Source organism: Myotis daubentonii, chromosome 9 (assembly GCF_963259705.1).
Source record: "Myotis daubentonii chromosome 9, mMyoDau2.1, whole genome shotgun sequence".
Taxonomy (NCBI): domain Eukaryota; kingdom Metazoa; phylum Chordata; class Mammalia; order Chiroptera; family Vespertilionidae; genus Myotis; species Myotis daubentonii.
In genome coordinates, this window is record NC_081848.1 from 66,544,511 (window position 1) to 66,563,906 (window position 19,396).

Below are 19,396 nucleotides of genomic sequence, written 5' to 3' on the forward strand. Positions count from 1 at the left end.
CATCCCAAATTATCCAGTTCTGCCACCTGGAGACAGTCAATATTTTTTTTTTTGTTTCTTACATACCTACTCAGAAGTATTCTGGGATATAGATGTAAATGTAGTTGTAGATACAGATATATTATTGTATTTTTACTTGTTTTTGTACTTAATATTGGTCACCCTTGCAGGCCTTTTATTTTATTTTATTTTTAAATATATTTTATTGATTTTTTACAGAGAGAAAGGGAGAAGGATAGAGAGTTAGAAACATTGATGAGAGAGAAACATTGATCAGCTGCCTCCTGCACACCTCCTGCTGGGGATGTGCCCACAACCAAGGTACATGCCCTTGACCAGAATTGAACCTGTGACCTTTTAGTCCACAGGCTGACACTCTATCCACTGAGCCAAACCAGCTAGGGCCTTGCAGGCCTTTTAGACATTAACCTTTTGAACACTAATCTTTTCAACATTAACTAATGTCATATAATAGAGGAGAAAGGAAATCTGTTAGATGATAAAAGTTTCTTTTTTTAAAAAAATAACTATTTTAATGTTTTATAACTATTTTGGAATTTTGCTTCAATAACTACAATCCATAAGCAAGTCTTATCTGACAATTTCTCACCACCTTTTCCGCTAACACTGGTCCAAGTAATTATTTCTGGTTTAAACTGTTATCATAGTCTCCCACCTAACTAATGCCTCTAATTCCCTTCTACACTTAATTCCTCACTCAGCTACCATAGGGATCTTATAAATCAGATTATTTCACCCTCCAATGGCTCCATCACCCTTGCAATAAAATCATATCTTTTACTATGAGGGTAAAAATGTGATCATTGTGATCTTTGCCTCCTCTATTATCTTCTCCTGCCACACTCAACTTCACTCTCTCTGTTTTAGCCCCACTGACTTTTCTTACCATTCTTCTAATGTGCTAAGCTTCCTTCCTCTGGGTCTCCCCTCCCCCTGTAATGCTTTCCACAAAAATCAATATTTCTGATTCCCTAAGTACATCACTTAAATATCCACTAAAATATCACATCCTTAGAGGTCCTTCTCTAATCACCATCATCTCAATCAATTCTTCCTCACCATCCCACCCTCTGTCACTTTTGTCTTGATGTATAATGTATATCATATTTCTCTCTGGCATTGCATCATATATTCATTTATCATTTATTATTATTTAACATATTTTTATTGATTTTCAGAGAGGAAGGGAGAGTGAGAGAGAGATAGAAACATCAATGATTTTCAGAGAGGAAGGGAGATGAGAGAGAATCATTGATCGGCTGCCTCCTGCATGCCCCCTACTGGGGATCGAGGCCGCAACCCGGGTATGTGCCCCCAACCAGAATCGAACTCTGGACCCTTCAGTCCACAGGCCGACACTCTATCCACTAAGCCAAACCAGCTAGGGCCATCATATATTCATTTTAATTGTTTATTGTCTGTCAGCCAGGGAATGTAAACTTTGAGGAGAGACACTTGGTTGCTTTTGTACATTGTCTCTACCAAGAGCCAGCCTAGAGCAGGGTTTGGGGAAAACTAGGTGCTCAATAAACACTGCAGAATAAATGAATAAAAAGAAGACTGCTGAGTTGTGGTCATCACAAGAACCAGAATTATATTCATCCACTCAATTTCCTATAGTCAGGAAAAGACTTACAAATGCAGGAAGATTAGTCAGATTTCATTCGGCATGAGGAATTTAGAATGAAGAAGAGATGAAAACATTTTTATTGGTGTTATAATGTTGAATTCTCCATACCTTAGAAGAAGGTTCAGGAAAGACTAAAGGTCCATCAGTAGAGGTGATTTTATAGGGTCATGAAGAAGATGCCACTGAGGATGAATTCCATGAGGCTGACTCTGTTCATGGTTCTCTCCTTGGTACTAGGTGGCAGTGAAAGCAGATGCCAGCAAGAAGTACTTACCAGACAAGCAGGATCACAAGGTCTCCCTGGACTCAATGCTGGGGGGATTGGAGCAGGAATTGCAGGACCTTGGGATTGCCACAGTGCCCAAGGGCCATTGTGCTTCCTGCCAGAAATCGATTGCTGGAAAGGTGGGATGGGCCAAGATGTTGGTCCTACAGCCATCTATGTCTCTGTGTGTGTCGCTCTCTGTCCCACCAAAGATTGTTATTTCTCCTTATATTCTAAGAAGTTTTAATAATCTATATATATAAAAGCCTAAGCAACTGTTTGACCGTTCGACTGGTAGCTATGACGTGCACTGACCACCAGGGGGCAAACGCTCAATGCACAGGCATGGAAACATGGTACAGACTGATGAATCTCAGAAGGAAAGGGGCAGGGGGCAGGGTAGGAAGAGATTAACCAAAGATCTTATATGCATAAGAGAGGCCTGGTGCATGGATTCATGCACCAGTGGGGTCCCTCAGCCTGGCCTATGGGGGTCGGGTTGAAACTGGCAGTCCGACATCCCTCGAGGGGTTCCGGATTGCAAGAGTGCACAGGCCAGGTTGAGGGACCCCATCAGTGCATGAATCCGTACACCAGGCCTCTAGTAGTTAATAATTACTGATTACTTATAGTGTATTACTCTAAGTGCTTTACAAGTATTTCTCCATTTAATGGTTACATTGGTCCTTGAAGGAGACTCTAGTATTATTCCCTTTGTAAAGATGAGGAAACTTGTTGGAAACCAATTCCAGCATGTTCAGCAGGGCTGAATCATCTGGAGTGCAAGGGCAATTCCCCAAACCTGAATAGGATACATTAAATGAATTGCTTGGCTGTCAGACAGCTAAAGGGCATCTTAGTCTACATGTTATTGCCTCCTACTGGCCAAACACCTGAACAGCCGTAGGCTAATTCCCCCATTCTGACAATGCTTGTGTATACCCTTTGAAGTATATATCTCTGCCTCGCCTCAGAACAAATTGTGTTAATAAAAAGCATGGGGTCCTGGGACGAGGAGACCTTAGACCTTAGAACTTAAACTTAGATCTTAGTTTCCTTTAAACTAGGCTCCTCTGACCCCCAAATGCCTTTCAAAATTATATTTCGTCTCTGGACTCCTATTTAATCTACACACAGCCTTCTCCAGATTGCTGAACCCTTCTTAATGCTGGAACAAGAACCCCAGCAGAAACTGAGGGCTCAGGTCCAAGGTCTAGAAAGAGGAAAAGCTAGGATTTGAACCCAGGAAAGTCAAAGCTTTTAATTTGAGTTTAAGCTCTTAACCTTTCTGTACTGCCTGTACTGAAATGAACTTTCTCACTGTTCCCTCTGTGCAAACATTCCTAGTTTAAATTTATTGCATATAATTTTCAGCTGCATTCAGCTCCAAATCATGGCCACTAACTCCTGCTCTGCATCATACTCCACCGAAACCATAACAGGGTTTTGAGACCCAACTCTGCATGGGGTGTGAGATGAGATGTTCAAACCAGAGGAATAAAAACTGTCTTTTGACCTTTTACTCTTCTAGGGATCCCTGCCACACCAAGGCTGTAGTTATCTGCTGTCTATCACTACTGTGCTCTATTTTGTTTCTTATACCATCTGGGGCAGTATAGTGGTAACAAACATTTACAGGCTTTTATCAGGGTGAGCAGTCAAGAAAGTGGGCACTTTTTTCTCTCCATGTGGCAACAGACCACATAGGTCTAGGCCAGTGATGGCGAACCTATGACACGCGTGTCAGAGGTGACACGCGAACTCATTTTTTTGGTTGATTTTTCTTTGTTAAATGGCATTTAAATATATAAAATAAATATCAAAAATATAAGTCTTTGTTTTACTATGGTTGCAAATATCAAAAAATTTCTATATGTGACACAGCACCAGAGTTAAGTTAGGGTTTTTCAAAATGCTGACACGCCGAGCTCAAAAGGTTCGCCATCACTGGTCTAGGCCTTAGTGTTGTGTAACTCCAGAGGGTGTCATTTACTCAGAAAACTGTGTGAAGAGTGCCCACCATGATGTGCAACCTACAGGCCCTAGAGCACCCTACGCCCTCACACCAGGCTTTATTTCCTCCTCCAGGTGATCCATGCTCTAGGGCAAGCATGGCATCCAGAGCACTTCATCTGTAGTCACTGCAAGGAAGAGATTGGCTCCAGTCCCTTCTTTGAGCGCAGTGGTTTGGCCTACTGCCCCAAGGACTACCACCATCTGTTTTCGCCACGCTGTGCTTACTGTGCTGCTCCCATCCTGGATGTAAGTAAACCCCTCTCCCCCTGCTTTCCTGTAGCTTTTCCCCACTCCTTTAGAACCAGGGTCATGTTTTACAGTTCTGAGGCATTCTGATATCTCTCTGTGTGTTCCTTTTCCAGAGAGTGCTGACGGCAATGAACCAAACCTGGCACCCAGAGCACTTCTTCTGCTCTCACTGTGGAGAGGTGTTTGGTGCAGAAGGTATGGCCTGGGGTACCTTGATCTGTCCTGGTTGTCCGGGATTCTGCCTCTACCACCCAAGTGCCCATTTCAGTACCACATGCCATCCTTCCCTACATTTATAGATTTTGTTAAAATGGAATTATTTTAATCAAAGAAATATGATTGCATAGTTTAAAAACTCAAACATTACTTCAAGGGTGATATTGAAAATGAATAATCCCTTGCTCCTCCTTTCTCCACCCCCAAGCCTACTTCTCTCTTGATTTTTTTAGCTTTTTCTTTTGTTATTTACTTTTTTTTTAAGTGACACATTACTATAAATTTATTTTCCCCAAAATTTTAATGATTATGTATTCACTTTCTATCAGAGAAGATGAGGATTTAGAAATGTTATTACTATCCCACCATATTTAGGGATGCCATATTTTCACCCCCAACATATTTCCCCTTCCACATTTTTCTCAGTTTATAATTAGGTCATAATTACAGGTCAGATCAATATTCAGTGTGTACTGGTAGATAATCATGTAAATATTGCTCACAGTTGAGCCTGGGTAGCAAACTGTGATTACAGTAGAGCCCGGCTTTTGGAGTCAGACTACCTGGTTTAAATCTGGGCTATGACATTTATTTGCTAGGTGATGTTGTTCCAGTCATTTAACCTTTCTGTATCTCACTTCCAGTAAAATGGGCCTAATAATGCCTACCTTACAGGATCATCATGAGGATTTTAAGAGTCATGATTAGTGTTTAAAACAGTGTCTGGCACATGGAGTCCTTTTGTATATTTTTGTCCCTGAAGTTTGTATCCTTTTTTCATTAGCTTAATTTTCATTATACTTACCACTAATTTATCTGACAGAACTGTGAAATCCTTCTCAAAGTGGTCAACCACATGTGATGATAGGTCAGTTCCATTTGTTCTTTCTCATAGACATCTGTCCCAGAGACGCCCATATTCCTGCTCCAACCTGGGGCCTGTTGAGAAGCAGTTATTCTGGGTCATTATCTTGGGAATTCCTTTTACTATTTTCCTCTTTGGATCCTCTGTTTCTTGAATCTCAAGTCTTTAAATACATGTTACTGTCTTTATTTTGATAGAGCACAGCCTGTAGTAGCTCTTGAGAACAGGTAAAACTTTGAGACCTTGAATATCTAAAAATATTTTTGTTCTGTTGTCTACCTTCAGTTGCCTGGGCAGACAATTCTAGGTGGAAACTATTTTCCCTCATACTTCTGAAGACTTTGTTTGCTTCACTGTCTTCCAGTTTCCATAGTTGGGAAGTTTATTTTGTTTTCTTATTATTTTTTTAAAATCTTTATTGTTGAAAGTATTACATATATCTCCTTTTTCCCCTATTGACCTCTTCTAGCCCACCCCCACCCCCTGCCCTAGGCCTTCACCACCCTATTGTCTGTGTCCATGGGTTATGCATTTATGCATACAAGCTCTTTGGTTGATCTCTTCCCACCTACCCACCCTACCCCAGCCTTCCCTCTGAGATGCCACAGTCTGTTCCATGTTTCTATGTCTCTGGATCTATTTTGTTCATTAGATTCCACATATGAGTGAGATCATGTGATACTTGTCTTTCAGTTAGCATAATACTCTCCAGGTACCTCCATTCTGTCTCAAAGGGTAAAAGATCCCTCTTCTGCCCTGGCCAGTTTGACCCAGTGGATAGAGCGTCAGCCTGCAGACTGAAGAATCCTGGGTTCGATTCCGGTTGGGAGCACGTGCCTGGGTTGTGGCCTTGATCCCCAGTGGGGTGGCTGATTGGTGATTCTCTCTCATCATTGATATTTCTCCCTCTCCCTTCCTCTCTGAAAAAAAAAAAAAAAGGTCTCTCTTCTTTACTGCTGCATAGTATTCCATGTTGCAAATGTACCACGGCTTTTTTATCCACCCATCTATTTATGGGCACTTGGGCTGTTTCCAGATCTCAGATATGGACATAGGGGTATGCATCATTCTTTCTGACTGGTGTTTCAGGTTTCTTAGGATATATTCCTAGAAGTGGGATCACTGGGTCAAATGGCAGTTCCATATTTAATTTTTTGAGGAAACTCCGTATTGTTCTCCATAATAGCTGCACCATTCTGCATTCCTGTCAGCAGTGTGCTAGGATTCCCTTTTCTCCACATCCTTGCCAGCACTTGTCATTTGTTGATTTGTTGATGGTAGCCATTCTGACAGGTGTGAGGTGATACCTTATTGTCATTTTAATTTGCATTTCTCTGATGATCAGTGACTGAGCATTTTTTCATATGTCTCATGGCCATCTGTATGTCCACTTTGGAAAAGTGTTAATTTAGGTCCTTTGTCAATTTTTAAATTGCATTGTTTATCTTCCTTTTGTTAAGTTGTATAAGTTCCTTATATATTTTGCATATTAACCCTTTATCAGATGTATCATTGCTGAGTATGTTCTCCCATACAATGGGCTCCCTTTTCATTTTGTTGATGGTTTCTTTTGCTGTACAGAAGCTTTATATTTTGATGTAGTCCCATTTGTTTATTTTATCCTTAGTTTCCTTTGCCCTAGGAGATGTATCTGTAAACATATTGCTTTGGGAGATGTCTGAGATTTTGCTGCCTAAGATTTTGTTCTTATTCCTGACCCTTTCTATATTATTTGTTTTTCCCTCTTTGTGTGTTTCTTTTTCCTTCTGTTTTCTGAATTGTCTTGATTTTTTTCCTGACTTCTTTTTATGTTTGTTTTGAACAAATATAACTCATGCATGGATTCAGAAAGCTTCTTTATTTGTCTTTTCCTGTCTTTTTGGAATTAATTCCATGGGGAATGTTTTGTCCTCTCTCCAAAATAAAAACTTGGGCAGTCCCATGTCGTTTCTGATTCCTATTTTCTTTAAAAAGTTTGTAATAAATTTATTCAGGTGACATTTGTTAATAAAATTATCTATTTCAAGTCTACAGTTCTATAACACATCATCTGTATATTGTTGTGTACTCACCACCCAAAGTCTAGTCTCCTATCACCATATATTTGACTCCCTTTACCCTCTTCATCCTCCCCCCAAACTCCTACCATCTGATAACCACCATCCTGTTTTCTATGAGGATTTTTTTTATTTGCTTGTTGCTTTCTGTTTTATATCCCATATATAAGTAAAATCATATGATTCTTATCCTTTTCCATTTGATTTATTTGGCTTCGCATAATGCTCTTGATATCTGATCCCTCCAGAGTTGAAACAGAGATGGAAGGAGTTGAGACTTGGAGGGCAGAAAAATTTAATTTGTCTAGTATTGTTATAAATCTTCTTTATGCTGTCTGGGCCTGGCAGATGTTTAACTCTGGCTTTTTTTTCTTGAATCTTTCTGTGGATTTAGTACAGAACCAATTGTAAACTCAGGAGGACTTGGGCCCCCCGATTGTAAACTCTTAATTGCCCTTCACTTATCTTGGTTCTCCCTTGGCACATTTCTTTGAGGATTCATTCCACACAGATTCATTTTTGCAGGGTTTACATTATTTCCTCCTGCCAATCTCTTAGAAATTATTATAATGGTTCTGGATCATCTCTTTCACTCACATTTGCATATATGGATCACAGGAAACTTGTACCATTCTCTTACAGTCAATGGGATTGAAATTAATTTTCATGTGCATCTCTCTTTTTAACTGCTGTACTTTCAGCCAGACTTTCATCTATGGACTTTTTCCAGAGATAAGTCAAATACCCCACTAATGGCAGGACACATATACCCAGCTCTCTGAATGGTCCTATTAAAGTCCCTCTCTTGACTTGAATTAACAAGAGCCATGCCTCATCTCTCTTGACAGGGGTGGAGTACCCATAGCACAATTTTCTCCAAAGAATTTCCCTTCTCTGAATTCCCTCTCTGAATTTCCCTTCCTCTTTACCTGTTTTGTATCCTCAGTGTGAGTGAGGAGTTCCAGAATCATGAGAATAGACCATGGCTATCTTCTTTGAGGAATGTCTTGTAGCTCAATTTGGAATTGGTATCTATGACATCTCAGTGCCTTCCATCTTGTTATATTGGTCTTGGACAAATCCTGCTGATCTTTGGTTGCCCATTTCCTATTTAAGAATGAGACATTAAAATGCTAATTGGGATATAGGCAGAATGTGTAGGCTGTTGGACTCAACTGTGTGGTACTTAGGTAGGATGCTCTGGCCATTTTGCTGGGAGACTCCTGAATATTAATATTTTAGGCCTTTAATCTTTTTGCTATTGTTGTTAATCCTCACCTGAGGATATTTTTAGAGGGAGTAGAAGGGAGAGACATCGATGTGAAAGAGATAAATCCATTGGTTGCCTCCTGCACGCACCCTGAACAGGACTGGGGAACCTGCAACCCAGGTGCATGCCCTTGACTTGAATCGAACCTGGAACCCTTCAGTCTGAGGGCTGACACTCTATCCACTCAGCCAAACTGGTTAGGGCTGGGTCTTTAATCTTGAATCAATTCAAGAGATACTCTCTCTCCCAGCCTTATGAAAATTTTTTTTTAAAGAATTGGAAAATGTTTCACCATTCAGAATGTCAACTTGTATGTAATTCCTTTTTTTTTTTTTTCAGTAGAAAGCTTTACTTCTTTCCTCATGGGGCCCAGTGGCTCTGGTTTGATATCTCCAGAATTAATTACTGTATCTTATGGTAGGGTGGGGAATCTGATCTTCTAACAGCTCCTCAGAATTACAACCAATCCTGTTCTCAGCCTTGAGACTATTTATGCATTCAGTTCCTGAGCCCCTCTGATGTTATGGAGCTCCAGATGGTTTAAGTTTTATTGGCACCTCCTCTCTCTGGAGATGTAGGTTTCAGTGTCCTTGTTTTTGCCAAGCTAGTTGTCACACTTATGCCTACTTTAAATTTTTGAAAATTTTATTGATATCTCATCTGTGGCATCTCTTTTTCTTTTCTCCTTTTCCCACGGGTCTTTCTATTTTAGATTATTCTTTAACTATCATGTCAGTGATGTTTCAAGCGGAAGTGAAGATAACCCTTCGTGTCTTGCCCTCACCAATGTGGACTCTACTAATGTCAGGCCTGTTATTATGTATATTTCTAATTACCATTCATTTAATCCCATCCACAACTGTGTAAGACTAATTTTATTTCACATTTTATCTAGTTATAGATGAAAACACTGAACCTCAGAAAGGAAAAGTGATTTTCCTAAAGTCATAAGATTGGGAAGTCAAAGAGTTGGAATTTAAATTAAGGTCTTATTTTAGCAAGTTTCGTGTTTGTTTTTCTACAACATCCTAAGTGCCCTTTGACAAAGTCTCAATTCCTCTTCTGTTGGAACTTTGCACTTTCTTGGCACGACATGATGCGCTTTATTTGAAAGTAGACCTGGATTGAGTAGCACTGATATAATCCACTAGCTAAGTGCTTTGTAGTAATTTGCGTGTTCACTGAAGCTTGTTCAATGCTTTTCACAAATCATTAGGCCTTTCATTTCTAAGTTGCACTTTAGGTAAGCATATTTTTCATTGGGATTTAAAATCTAAAGCATATTGAAATGTGTCATGGTAAATTTATATCGCACCAGTAGCCATAGAAGTCTAAGGGTTGAGTAAATAGTAAATAAGAATATAACCCAGAGATAATTATGATGTGGAAGTTGCCTGAGAACAGAACAAGAGGATAAAGATGTATTTCGAGAAGAAATGTAAGTTAGACACAAAAGGAAAATATCCTATTCATAGGATGACCAGGAAGCATCATTGCTTTTGATTCGGGCCTCTTCTAAACTGACAGGCAGGTTAGGTTATTTATAATTTCACATAAATATGAAGCCACACATAAGCTATATTTATTTAGACAACTGATTAAAAAGGCCATTTACTAATCAGAAGCTCCTTTTGAGTAGCATTTTTGTTTTTATTCTTTGCTTTCTGTAAATGGGCCTCCCACTATAGGGTTAGTCTATTAATTAGGTAGCATCCTGCCTTACCCAAGTCACACACAGAGTTTCTATAATGACAGCTAAACCCTTGAGCCTCCTGGGAAATTAAATTCATCTGCATTTTTTTGTTTCAGTTCAGGGAATTCCTCTTTAAGCCTCAAGTTTCTAAGCACACCAGGCTTTAACACCCTCCCATAGGGACCAGGTCCTCATTGCCTACCTTCTTTTTAATTGTTCATTATCCAGGCCATGCAGGTGCTCCCTAATTTCCCTGGTGGATAAGAGCTGCACCAGAGTGTGCACTTTTAATTGTTAGAGTTTCTCATCCATTCTCCAGAGGTAATTGGCCCCAGAGAGAGCCTCCAGGCAAGTAGGTGCTGAAACTTTCTCAATTTATTGCATAACATATGCAAGGGGTATCACAGCAAGTTTGGCTTATTGCTTTTGATTCCTCTCCTGAGACTCACCTGAGTTCACACAGAGGCTGTTACTTCCCTGCTACCTCATTCTTATGACCAGCTACCCTACAAATGAGGGTCATTCCTACAGGCAAGCTCAGTTTTAGGTCATTTGCATCGCCTGAGGACTTGTCTGAAATAAAAATTCTCAGGCCCCATCCCAGACCTACTGAATCAGAAACTCTGGGGTGGGGCCCAGCCAGTAATCTCACCATGTGATGGATGCACAAGAATGTATAAGAAATATAGGGGCACAAAAAGCAAGGAAGGGGTTGTACATGTTGATTTGTTTTTCTTAAATACTAGGCTTGCCCACAGTCAGTTGCACTTGATCAGTCTCTAGAAATTCTTTGATAAAGTGAAAAAAAGTAAGCGAGCTCATCTCTGTCTCAGAGAAAAGAACACAATTATTAGTTTAGAATGTTAGATCTATAGGCCTCAGAAGTCTGTTAAACTATTTTCTTTTCCACGACAGAATCATTGAACAAGGCAAGGCATTGCAAACAGTGACTGGAGATCATGGGAAGATTCAGCCACCTGATTTGGGTCCCATTGCCTTTTTTCTTTTTTCATTTGGCTGCTACTATCAAAATAGATTTCTAGAAATAGTGTTCTTTGTGGGCTACTTTCCAATCCACTGAGTATGCTTTACTTTCACACTCTTTTAGTAGGTACAAGTGGAGCTTTCATATTTGCAGAGAGATTGGCTTATGATAGTTGGGTTCAGCCAACACTATCAGGTCCCACAGAGAGGTCAAGGTCAGGATGTATTGAGATTTCTTTGTAGTTGTTTTTGTCTTTAGAATTCATCCAGTAGGACTGTACAGTCAAAATACTATGTTTTAAGGACACTAGAATGAATTATTGCCTTTCCTTGGTCATATCACCAATTTGTTATGTAGTTTAATTTGTTTCCACTTGATTCAATTTTTAGGGATAAATTTTATAAAACAATAATTGAAACCATGTAATTATTATTTTTAAACATATATTTGAGAGAGGAAGGGAGAAGGACAGAGAGATAGAAATATCAATAAGAGAAATATCACCAATCAGTTGCCTCCTGCATGCCACCCCAGAGGGGATTGAGCCTGCAACCCGGGAATGTGCCCTGACCCAGACTGGAACCGGTGGCCTCTTAATTCCTGGCTCAATGCTCAACCGCTGAGCCACACCAGCTGGCCTAAACCATATAATTATTTAGGGACCTTTGTATTCATTATATTTCTCTGAGATATAATTAACAAATCTTTTCCTTTGTCCTTTCTCTTAGCTTTGCCTACAGTGTTTTTTGGACATGCATAAGTCATTCATATATATTTTTAATGTAGCAAAATTTATTATTTAACTTGCTTTTGAAATTTGAGACATTTTATGACAGTTCTTATTTCATTCCCAGATTAGAGAAGAATACATCCATTTTTAATTCAAATATTTGTATCGTTTGAGTTATTACATTTAGATCTTACATCCATTTGGAAATTATTATTTCATATTTCTTTATTTTTAAATATGAGGCAGGTTTTTTCCAAGTGCCATTTTAGATACTGGAGATTCAGTGTGACAAGACCAACAAAATCTAGTTTCTCTGAGAGCTAATGTTCCAATAGGAAAGACAGACCACAAAGATGATTTTAGATAATGGTAAATAAAGGCAATGAAAAAGACCAAGTGATAGATGTAGGCTGGAGAAATGCCTCTTCGATAAGATGATATTTTAGCTGATTTATGAATGACAAGGTGAGGCTAGCCATATTGAGGCCTGGGGCAGAACTGCCAAGGCTATCGGAATAGCTAATACTAAAGCATCAAGAAGCAATAGCCCTTAACATTGTTAAGTGTTCACGATGACCCAGGAACAATACTGAAACACTTTACCTGCATTATCACTGTATTTTTCAGAATGGCCCTTTGAGGTAGGTATTTGTTATTAGCTCCATTCTGAATACAAAGGCACCAAGTTTGGGAGAGTTTAAAATCATTGGCCTCTTTTCAACCTCCAACTTGGCTTCCAGTCTCAGACTGCAACAATGAAGCCTTGATTTTTCTCCCTCTAGGTTTTCACGAGAAGGACAAGAAGCCATATTGCCGAAAGGATTTCTTAGCCATGTTCTCACCCAAGTGTGGGGGCTGCAACCGCCCGGTGTTGGAAAACTACCTTTCAGCCATGGACACTGTCTGGCACCCAGAGTGCTTTGTTTGTGGGGTTTGTACACTCAGTTATTTTTTGGATTTAAGGAAAGTCAGGGGTTCTCCTCTCTGAGAGGCAGAGCTGCTAAGAGGGTTCAGGGCTTGGGATGAGGGGTTGATGTGGGCTTCCTAAAGGAGCCACGAAACACAGCATTTGTTGTGGCATTTGTTTTCTGTTTTGCAAGTGGGCCATATTCTAGCCTTCATTTGTCAAGGACCCAAGTGAATTCCTGCTACTTACTGGCAGGTAACTGGCAGAAATTTCTAGGCTGAAAGTTTTACTTTGCTGATGTTTTATTCCTGACATCTGCCTTCCTTTCCTTTCTCTTCTCTCCACCCCCAGGACTGCTTCAGCAGTTTCTCCACTGGCTCCTTCTTTGAACTAGATGGACGTCCATTCTGCGAGCTCCATTACCATCATCGCCGAGGAACACTCTGCTTTGGGTGTGAGCAGCCCATCACCGGCCGCTGCATCAGTGCCATGGGCCACAAGTTCCATCCTGAGCACTTCGTCTGTGCTTTCTGCCTGACGCAGTTGTCGAAGGGAATCTTTAGGGAACAGAATGGCAAGACCTATTGTCCACCCTGCTTCAATAAGCTCTTCCAAATATAATCTCAGCTGAACCCACAGCCCCTCCAGATCCTCTTTAACATTTAAACCGAGAGAGGAAAGAGTACATTTGCTGTTACTGACCTTCTGCTCAATAGGCTTAAGAGAAAGTGAAGGTGATGAACAAAGAATGTTAGGCTTGTAGCCTTAAGTTTCAGATTTCTAGTCTTATTTTTTTTAATTGGGTACTTGGATTTAGATCTGGAGCCTGCTAGCTAGTGCCTCTGCAAATATATTTTCCACATGCACACATTCATTTCATAACTGGTTTTCTCAGATTTCTCCATTTTCACCCCTATGATGGCCCTGCTCACATCTAATCTCCTTTTCAAGTTTCCATATTTCCATGTGACTCAGTTCCCCACAATTGTGGTTGTGGACTTTATCCTTGCTGTCAGGAATCATGATAGCACTCTTAAGCTCCTTGCATCTCCTTTCAGTGTATTTCTCTTTTTCAAGAGGTATTAGATTTTAACTGGACAAATTTGAGTGCTGACATAATTGACAAAGTGGCTTGTGTGTGTTTTAAATATGTTTTCATTGATATGAGAGAGAGAGGAAGGGAGAGAGAGAGATACATTGAGGTGAGAGAGAAACATCAATCAATTGCCTCCCATATGCACCCTGACCAGGGATGGATCTTGCAACCTGGGTAGGTGCCCTGACCAGGAATTGAACCTTCGATCTTTCTGATGTATGGGACGACACTCCAACCAACCAAGTCACACTGGCCAGGGCAAGTGACTTGTGTTTTGATGACTCAATATCATGTAGTTTGGTAGATGATCCTTCTGCTTCTCATATTAATAAACTAAGCACTTTGTGCAACTAATTACATTTGTATCGTGCCTCTTGTTTACATCCATACAATAAGCATTTTTTTTTCCACTGAGCTAAACCGGTTAGGGCGATACAATAAGCATTTTTTTTTTAATTAGAAGGAGGGACTCCTATTCAATAACTTTTTTATTAATTTGCACCTATAACATTTATTTTATTTGCACTTAGATAATTAAATCATCTTAAAAGATGGCAAAGCCTTTTAAAATTGTTCTCATCACTTTGTTTACTGAAGGAGAAAACCTGTATCTGCACTGGGCATTGCAAATCTTTATTTGCATATAAACGCATGTCTCTAAACTAAAAAAAAAAAGTATATATTAAATATGTCCAGATTTCTTGTATATCAATTATATCTCAATAAAGCTGTTCTTTAAAAAATGAAAATGCATCTTCCTCAACATCACAATTGTCTTATGAAGATAAACAGGGTGACTGTTTTTAGAACATCTCTGAAGACAGATGTTATAAAAGATCATTTGCCATTTTCTACTTTGGATTAGGAAATTCAAGCCCCCAATGAAAGTCTCCACTTAATTATTTCCTCCTCTGCAAAATATTATAAGTAAAGTTGTAGAAAAGCTAGTCAGGTTATTAAAGAAATCTTACCTTCTCATGTCCTACCTCAAGTAAGCCTCAAAGGAGTCATCCTTACTCAAAAGAGATAGTGATGAGATTTGTACTATATCATTCGTATCACGGTCTTAAAGATATCATAGGATTATTTGTTAAAAAGTAGATTAAGGGACTGTGGAAAACTCCTTAACTAAAGGTATTTCTTGAAAATAGAACTGATTTGGTGTCTAGATTGGTAGGAGCACAGAACTTCTTGGAGAACTGATAGATTAAATGATTCTTGCCAAGCTTTATTATATCTATCTGGGTCCTGCTATCTAATGCCTTTGCAGATACATTTTTCACATGCACCCATTTGTTAGAATGAATGATAAGGGGTTTTGAGAGTTAAGAGGAAGTGGTAACAGTTATAGGAACTTCAAATGCATCCAAGCTATGTAGGAGGCCACACAGATAGGGAGCCATCGGGCCTCATGTTCTATTTGGTTGGCTGAGAGTACCAGACTAAGCAAAATTTACGTTCAGCTTCTAAACATCCCCTTTACTGTATCTGACTCATGATGTCATATGCAGGTGTTAATATGGCAGTGTCCATGGTTGCCTGGGCGATTTGACAAAGTAAACTTGGGGTTTTAGCCTTTAAGAAAGAATGTTCAGGTGCTAAAACTTTTTGTTAAGGATGAGCTATTTTGAAATCTCAGTAGGTCTAAATATTTTAAATTGTCAGAGAAAAGCAAGAGTTCAATAAGGTGCAACTAAGAAGTGAAGATGTTTTCTTCTCACAATAAATATAAGTGGTTATACTTGTTCAAAAAGATATGATGCCTTTGGGACTAATGTTTTAGCCACAAGGAAGCCACTTGCAAGTGAAATATTTTCCCTTTTAAAAAAGCCATAAGTACTATTACTCAAACTGATCACCTATTTACTCTTGATTCTGAGTAACTCATAATTTTTTTAAAATAAAAGCTACCCCCAAAGAGCAGTGCTTTTTCTACCAGTGAGGTATATATACCTAAAAGAATGTGCTATACACTGGAAACTCTATTTTCAAATAGGAATTTCTCAATTTCTTGGCCAATTATTCTTTAGAATAAGTATATAATCCTCCAAGGTGATACTTTGGTAAAGACAATTATTTGCCGTACACATTCTTTTTTTTTTTTTGTCAGTTAATTTTTTTTTTATTGCTTAAAGTAATACAAAGGGTATTACATATGTGTCCATTTCCCCCCCCCCCCCCCCCGCCCTAGACAGTCGCCTAGCCTCCCCTAACCCCCAGTGTCTTATGTCCATTGGTTATGCTTATATGCATGCATACAAGTCCTTTGCCGTACACATTCTGACACGTACTTCTCTCTCCTACCGTTGGTTGTAGGAAGGCTGCCAGCCACATGAACTTCTTTTTCATGACCAGTAGAGGGAGAAAGAGTGCTTTCGTCTAGTTTAGCAAGAAAAGCCCAGAGATTTCTCCTAACTGGGCTAGTTTAGGTCATTCACCTGCAAGTGATTTTTGCTGCGGGAATGGACTACACAGCTTGGCTTAAACCAAACTGGACCATTCCCAGAGTTAGGAGCAGGACTAAATTCCTGAAAACACAAGGACTTTGTGGAGGGGATGTGAATACTTAAAGAAAATCTGGGTTTTACTGGAAAGGAGACAACAAATCTTCAATTTATATGACTACCTATTCCAATATCGCAATAACTTTGTACGGTGACAAATGGATAGTAGACTTTTTGTGGTGATCACTTTGTAATAAATGTCACTATGTTGTACACATGAAACTAATATAATATTGTGTGTCAACTATACTTTAATTAAAAAAAGCTTTACATTTCAGATTTTTTTAAAGCAAAAATATTAAAGTGTTTTCTGAGTTTCAAGGTAATACAGAAAGTAAGCAAATAGATATTCCCAGTGCCCCGAGGGAACATGTCTGAGAACTCTGCAGAGTTCAAAAATAGAAGACAGCCAGGAATAACGGTGTTATAAATAACGCCAGGCCGGAGGTACTGGTCTTCCCTAGGCCCGTAGGGCACAGCAATAAGAAGCATCCTCAGCAGCGTCAGTCTGGGAATCTGAAAAGGGAGCTCTTCTAGCTGAAATAACGGTGAGAAAATGCAACAACTTTCTTTAGGAGCAAGTGTCTTAGGCATGAACAAGTCCTCAATAAGGGTAGTGGTGGCAGCCACTAAAATATGGGACTAAAGAAGCGACAGTCTGTCCCCACAACATTGTGGAGGCTCTTTCACTAGATAAAACTCACCATCAGGGCATCATGTAAGTGCTGAGAACACACTCTAAGGAGAACTTGGAATCTACTGGGATTTGCAGGATGAGAAAGAAAGAAATGTCAGGTAAGAGTTGGTGATTGAGTTGTGCTTGTTGCAAATGTATAACTTTGCCAGGAAGCAGCAATATCTCAAATTGATTCTGTAAGAAAGGAGACAGTTTATGTAGGAGGCTCCACCTCCTGATTGTGTCTAAATTAATCAAATGCACTGTGTCCAAATTAATTTCCTGTGCAAAGAAAGCTCCTAATTGTGTTTAGGTTCATAGTCTGGACAATCACATAGACTTCCTGGCATCTTGGTGGGAATGATCCATCTCCCCTTTGTATTTTGGATATCACCAAATCTCAACAAAAATTACTCTAGGGCCCTAGCTGGTTTGGCTCAGTGGATAGAACGTTGGCCTGTGGACTGAAGGGTCCCGGGTTTGATTCTGGTCAAGGGCACATGCCCAGGTTGTGGGCTCGATCCCCAGTAGGGGGCGTGCAGGAGGCAGCCTACCAATGAGTCTCATCATTAATGTTTCTATCTCTCCCTCTCTCTCTCTGAAATCAATAAAAAATGTATTTTTTAAAAAACAAAACAAAAATAAAACTACTCTAGGAATAACTAGAGTTTGCCTGGGATAACTACCCCAATTCCTAAGAGAGATACCTCAGATCATAGGTGCTTTTGGAACAATTTGTACAGCTGAGAATGAACACACCAATAAGTCAAAGGATTTTACTTCCTTTATACTTGAACTTGAAGGAGGTGAGACAATTTGATTTTGGATTTTACTGCTGTTAGATATGATAAACTATGATAACTAATATGACTGAACATAATCAAAGATGTGAAATAGAATGGGAGCACTTCTCAGCATTATTTCTTTTCAGTCTAGTTTCTCCACGAGGAACCACATCTCTCTCCTGCTTGACCCATGTAGTTATTTATGATGGGCTGACTTTACCATCAGCTCCTGGAATATATACAAGTGTCAGGCCTGACCAGTAAGCTATTTTGTTCTTCTGGACCAAGGTGATTGGATCAGGAGTAGACATGTGACCCTAGCAAAGCAAATCAGATTGCTCCCCAGGACCTTTGTGAATCACTGGGAAAAGGGTATTCTCATTCTGTTGGGATTCTATCTCTAGAATAATAAAAAATTCATTGCTGCTGAGAAATATCTTTATGATCACTTAGAGGGGAGCCTGCTTGAGAAAGAAACCAATACAGAGGAAAGCAGAGTTGAGTACTGATGAGACTTTATCTTCTTTTGAGCACTCAATCCTACCACATCAGTGTCTTGATCCCAGACTGGAAATTATGTGAATAAATAAATTCCCCTTTGTAGAGCGGGGCTATAGGGTTAAGCCTTTGAGTGACCTGTTGGCAAAGCCACAAACAAGTCCCAGCTTAGAGGGCACAGTCCTCTTAGCATAATTAGGCTTGACCTTATGACACTCCCTAGATCTTATCTGGGTAGCAAATGGGCTGAGGGAGATGTAGCAAGTGCTGCCAAAACAAGTGAAACTCACAAGAACATTGTAACTATAGTGACCACTACCTTGTTTACCTCTGGCTATAAAATAAAGGCTCAGCTTGCCTCTGGATCTTTCTCTGTGGCCTCAGCCAGGCACAGGAAGATCCACCAGCCGTGGGCAAACCCGCGGGCCGGATCCGGCCTGTTTGAAATGAATAAAACTAAAAAAAAAAAAAAAAAAAAGACCGTACCCTTTTATGTAATGATGTTTACTTTGAATTTATATTAGTTCACACAAACACTCCATCCATGCTTTTGTTCCGGCCCTCCAGTCCAGTTTAAGAACCCATTGTGGCCCTCGAGTCAAAAACTTTGCCCACCCCTGGCCTAGACCCAGCTTATTCTCTTTGTCTGTCATTTCTTTATCCATTTGCCGCCCTCACTCAGGCTTTCAAATCCTTGGCTGAGCTGGCTCGGCACACCCCTTTTTATTTAAACTGATTTGAGGTGGATATCTTTCACCAGTTAACTGAGTAAGCATAATAGATATGTTCTCTCTCTTACAAGCTTAACATGTTGCAGAAGAATGAATAAATAAATGGACAAATACACTCAACAGTGGCACAGAATGTGCATGTCACCATGAAAAGCAAATAGACAAAAATAGTATCTGATCACTTCCCAATGCTTTTAAATTG

At 39.6% G+C, this 19,396-nt stretch overlaps 1 protein-coding gene across 2 annotated transcripts in view; it reads left to right on the forward strand.

The window, feature by feature from the left end:
• Positions 1-14,400, forward strand: part of LPXN (leupaxin) — a 32,437-nt gene extending 18,037 nt beyond the window's left edge. For both annotated transcript variants that reach the window (XM_059709281.1, XM_059709282.1), the window contains 5 exons: positions 1,889-2,056; positions 4,005-4,178; positions 4,295-4,376; positions 12,780-12,928; positions 13,256-14,400. In XM_059709281.1, the coding sequence (XP_059565264.1) occupies positions 1,889-2,056; positions 4,005-4,178; positions 4,295-4,376; positions 12,780-12,928; positions 13,256-13,525 (843 nt within the window). In that variant the 3' untranslated portion in view covers positions 13,526-14,400. The remainder of the gene's footprint in view (positions 1-1,888; positions 2,057-4,004; positions 4,179-4,294; positions 4,377-12,779; positions 12,929-13,255) is intronic.
• The last annotated feature ends 4,996 nt before the right edge of the window (positions 14,401-19,396 follow it).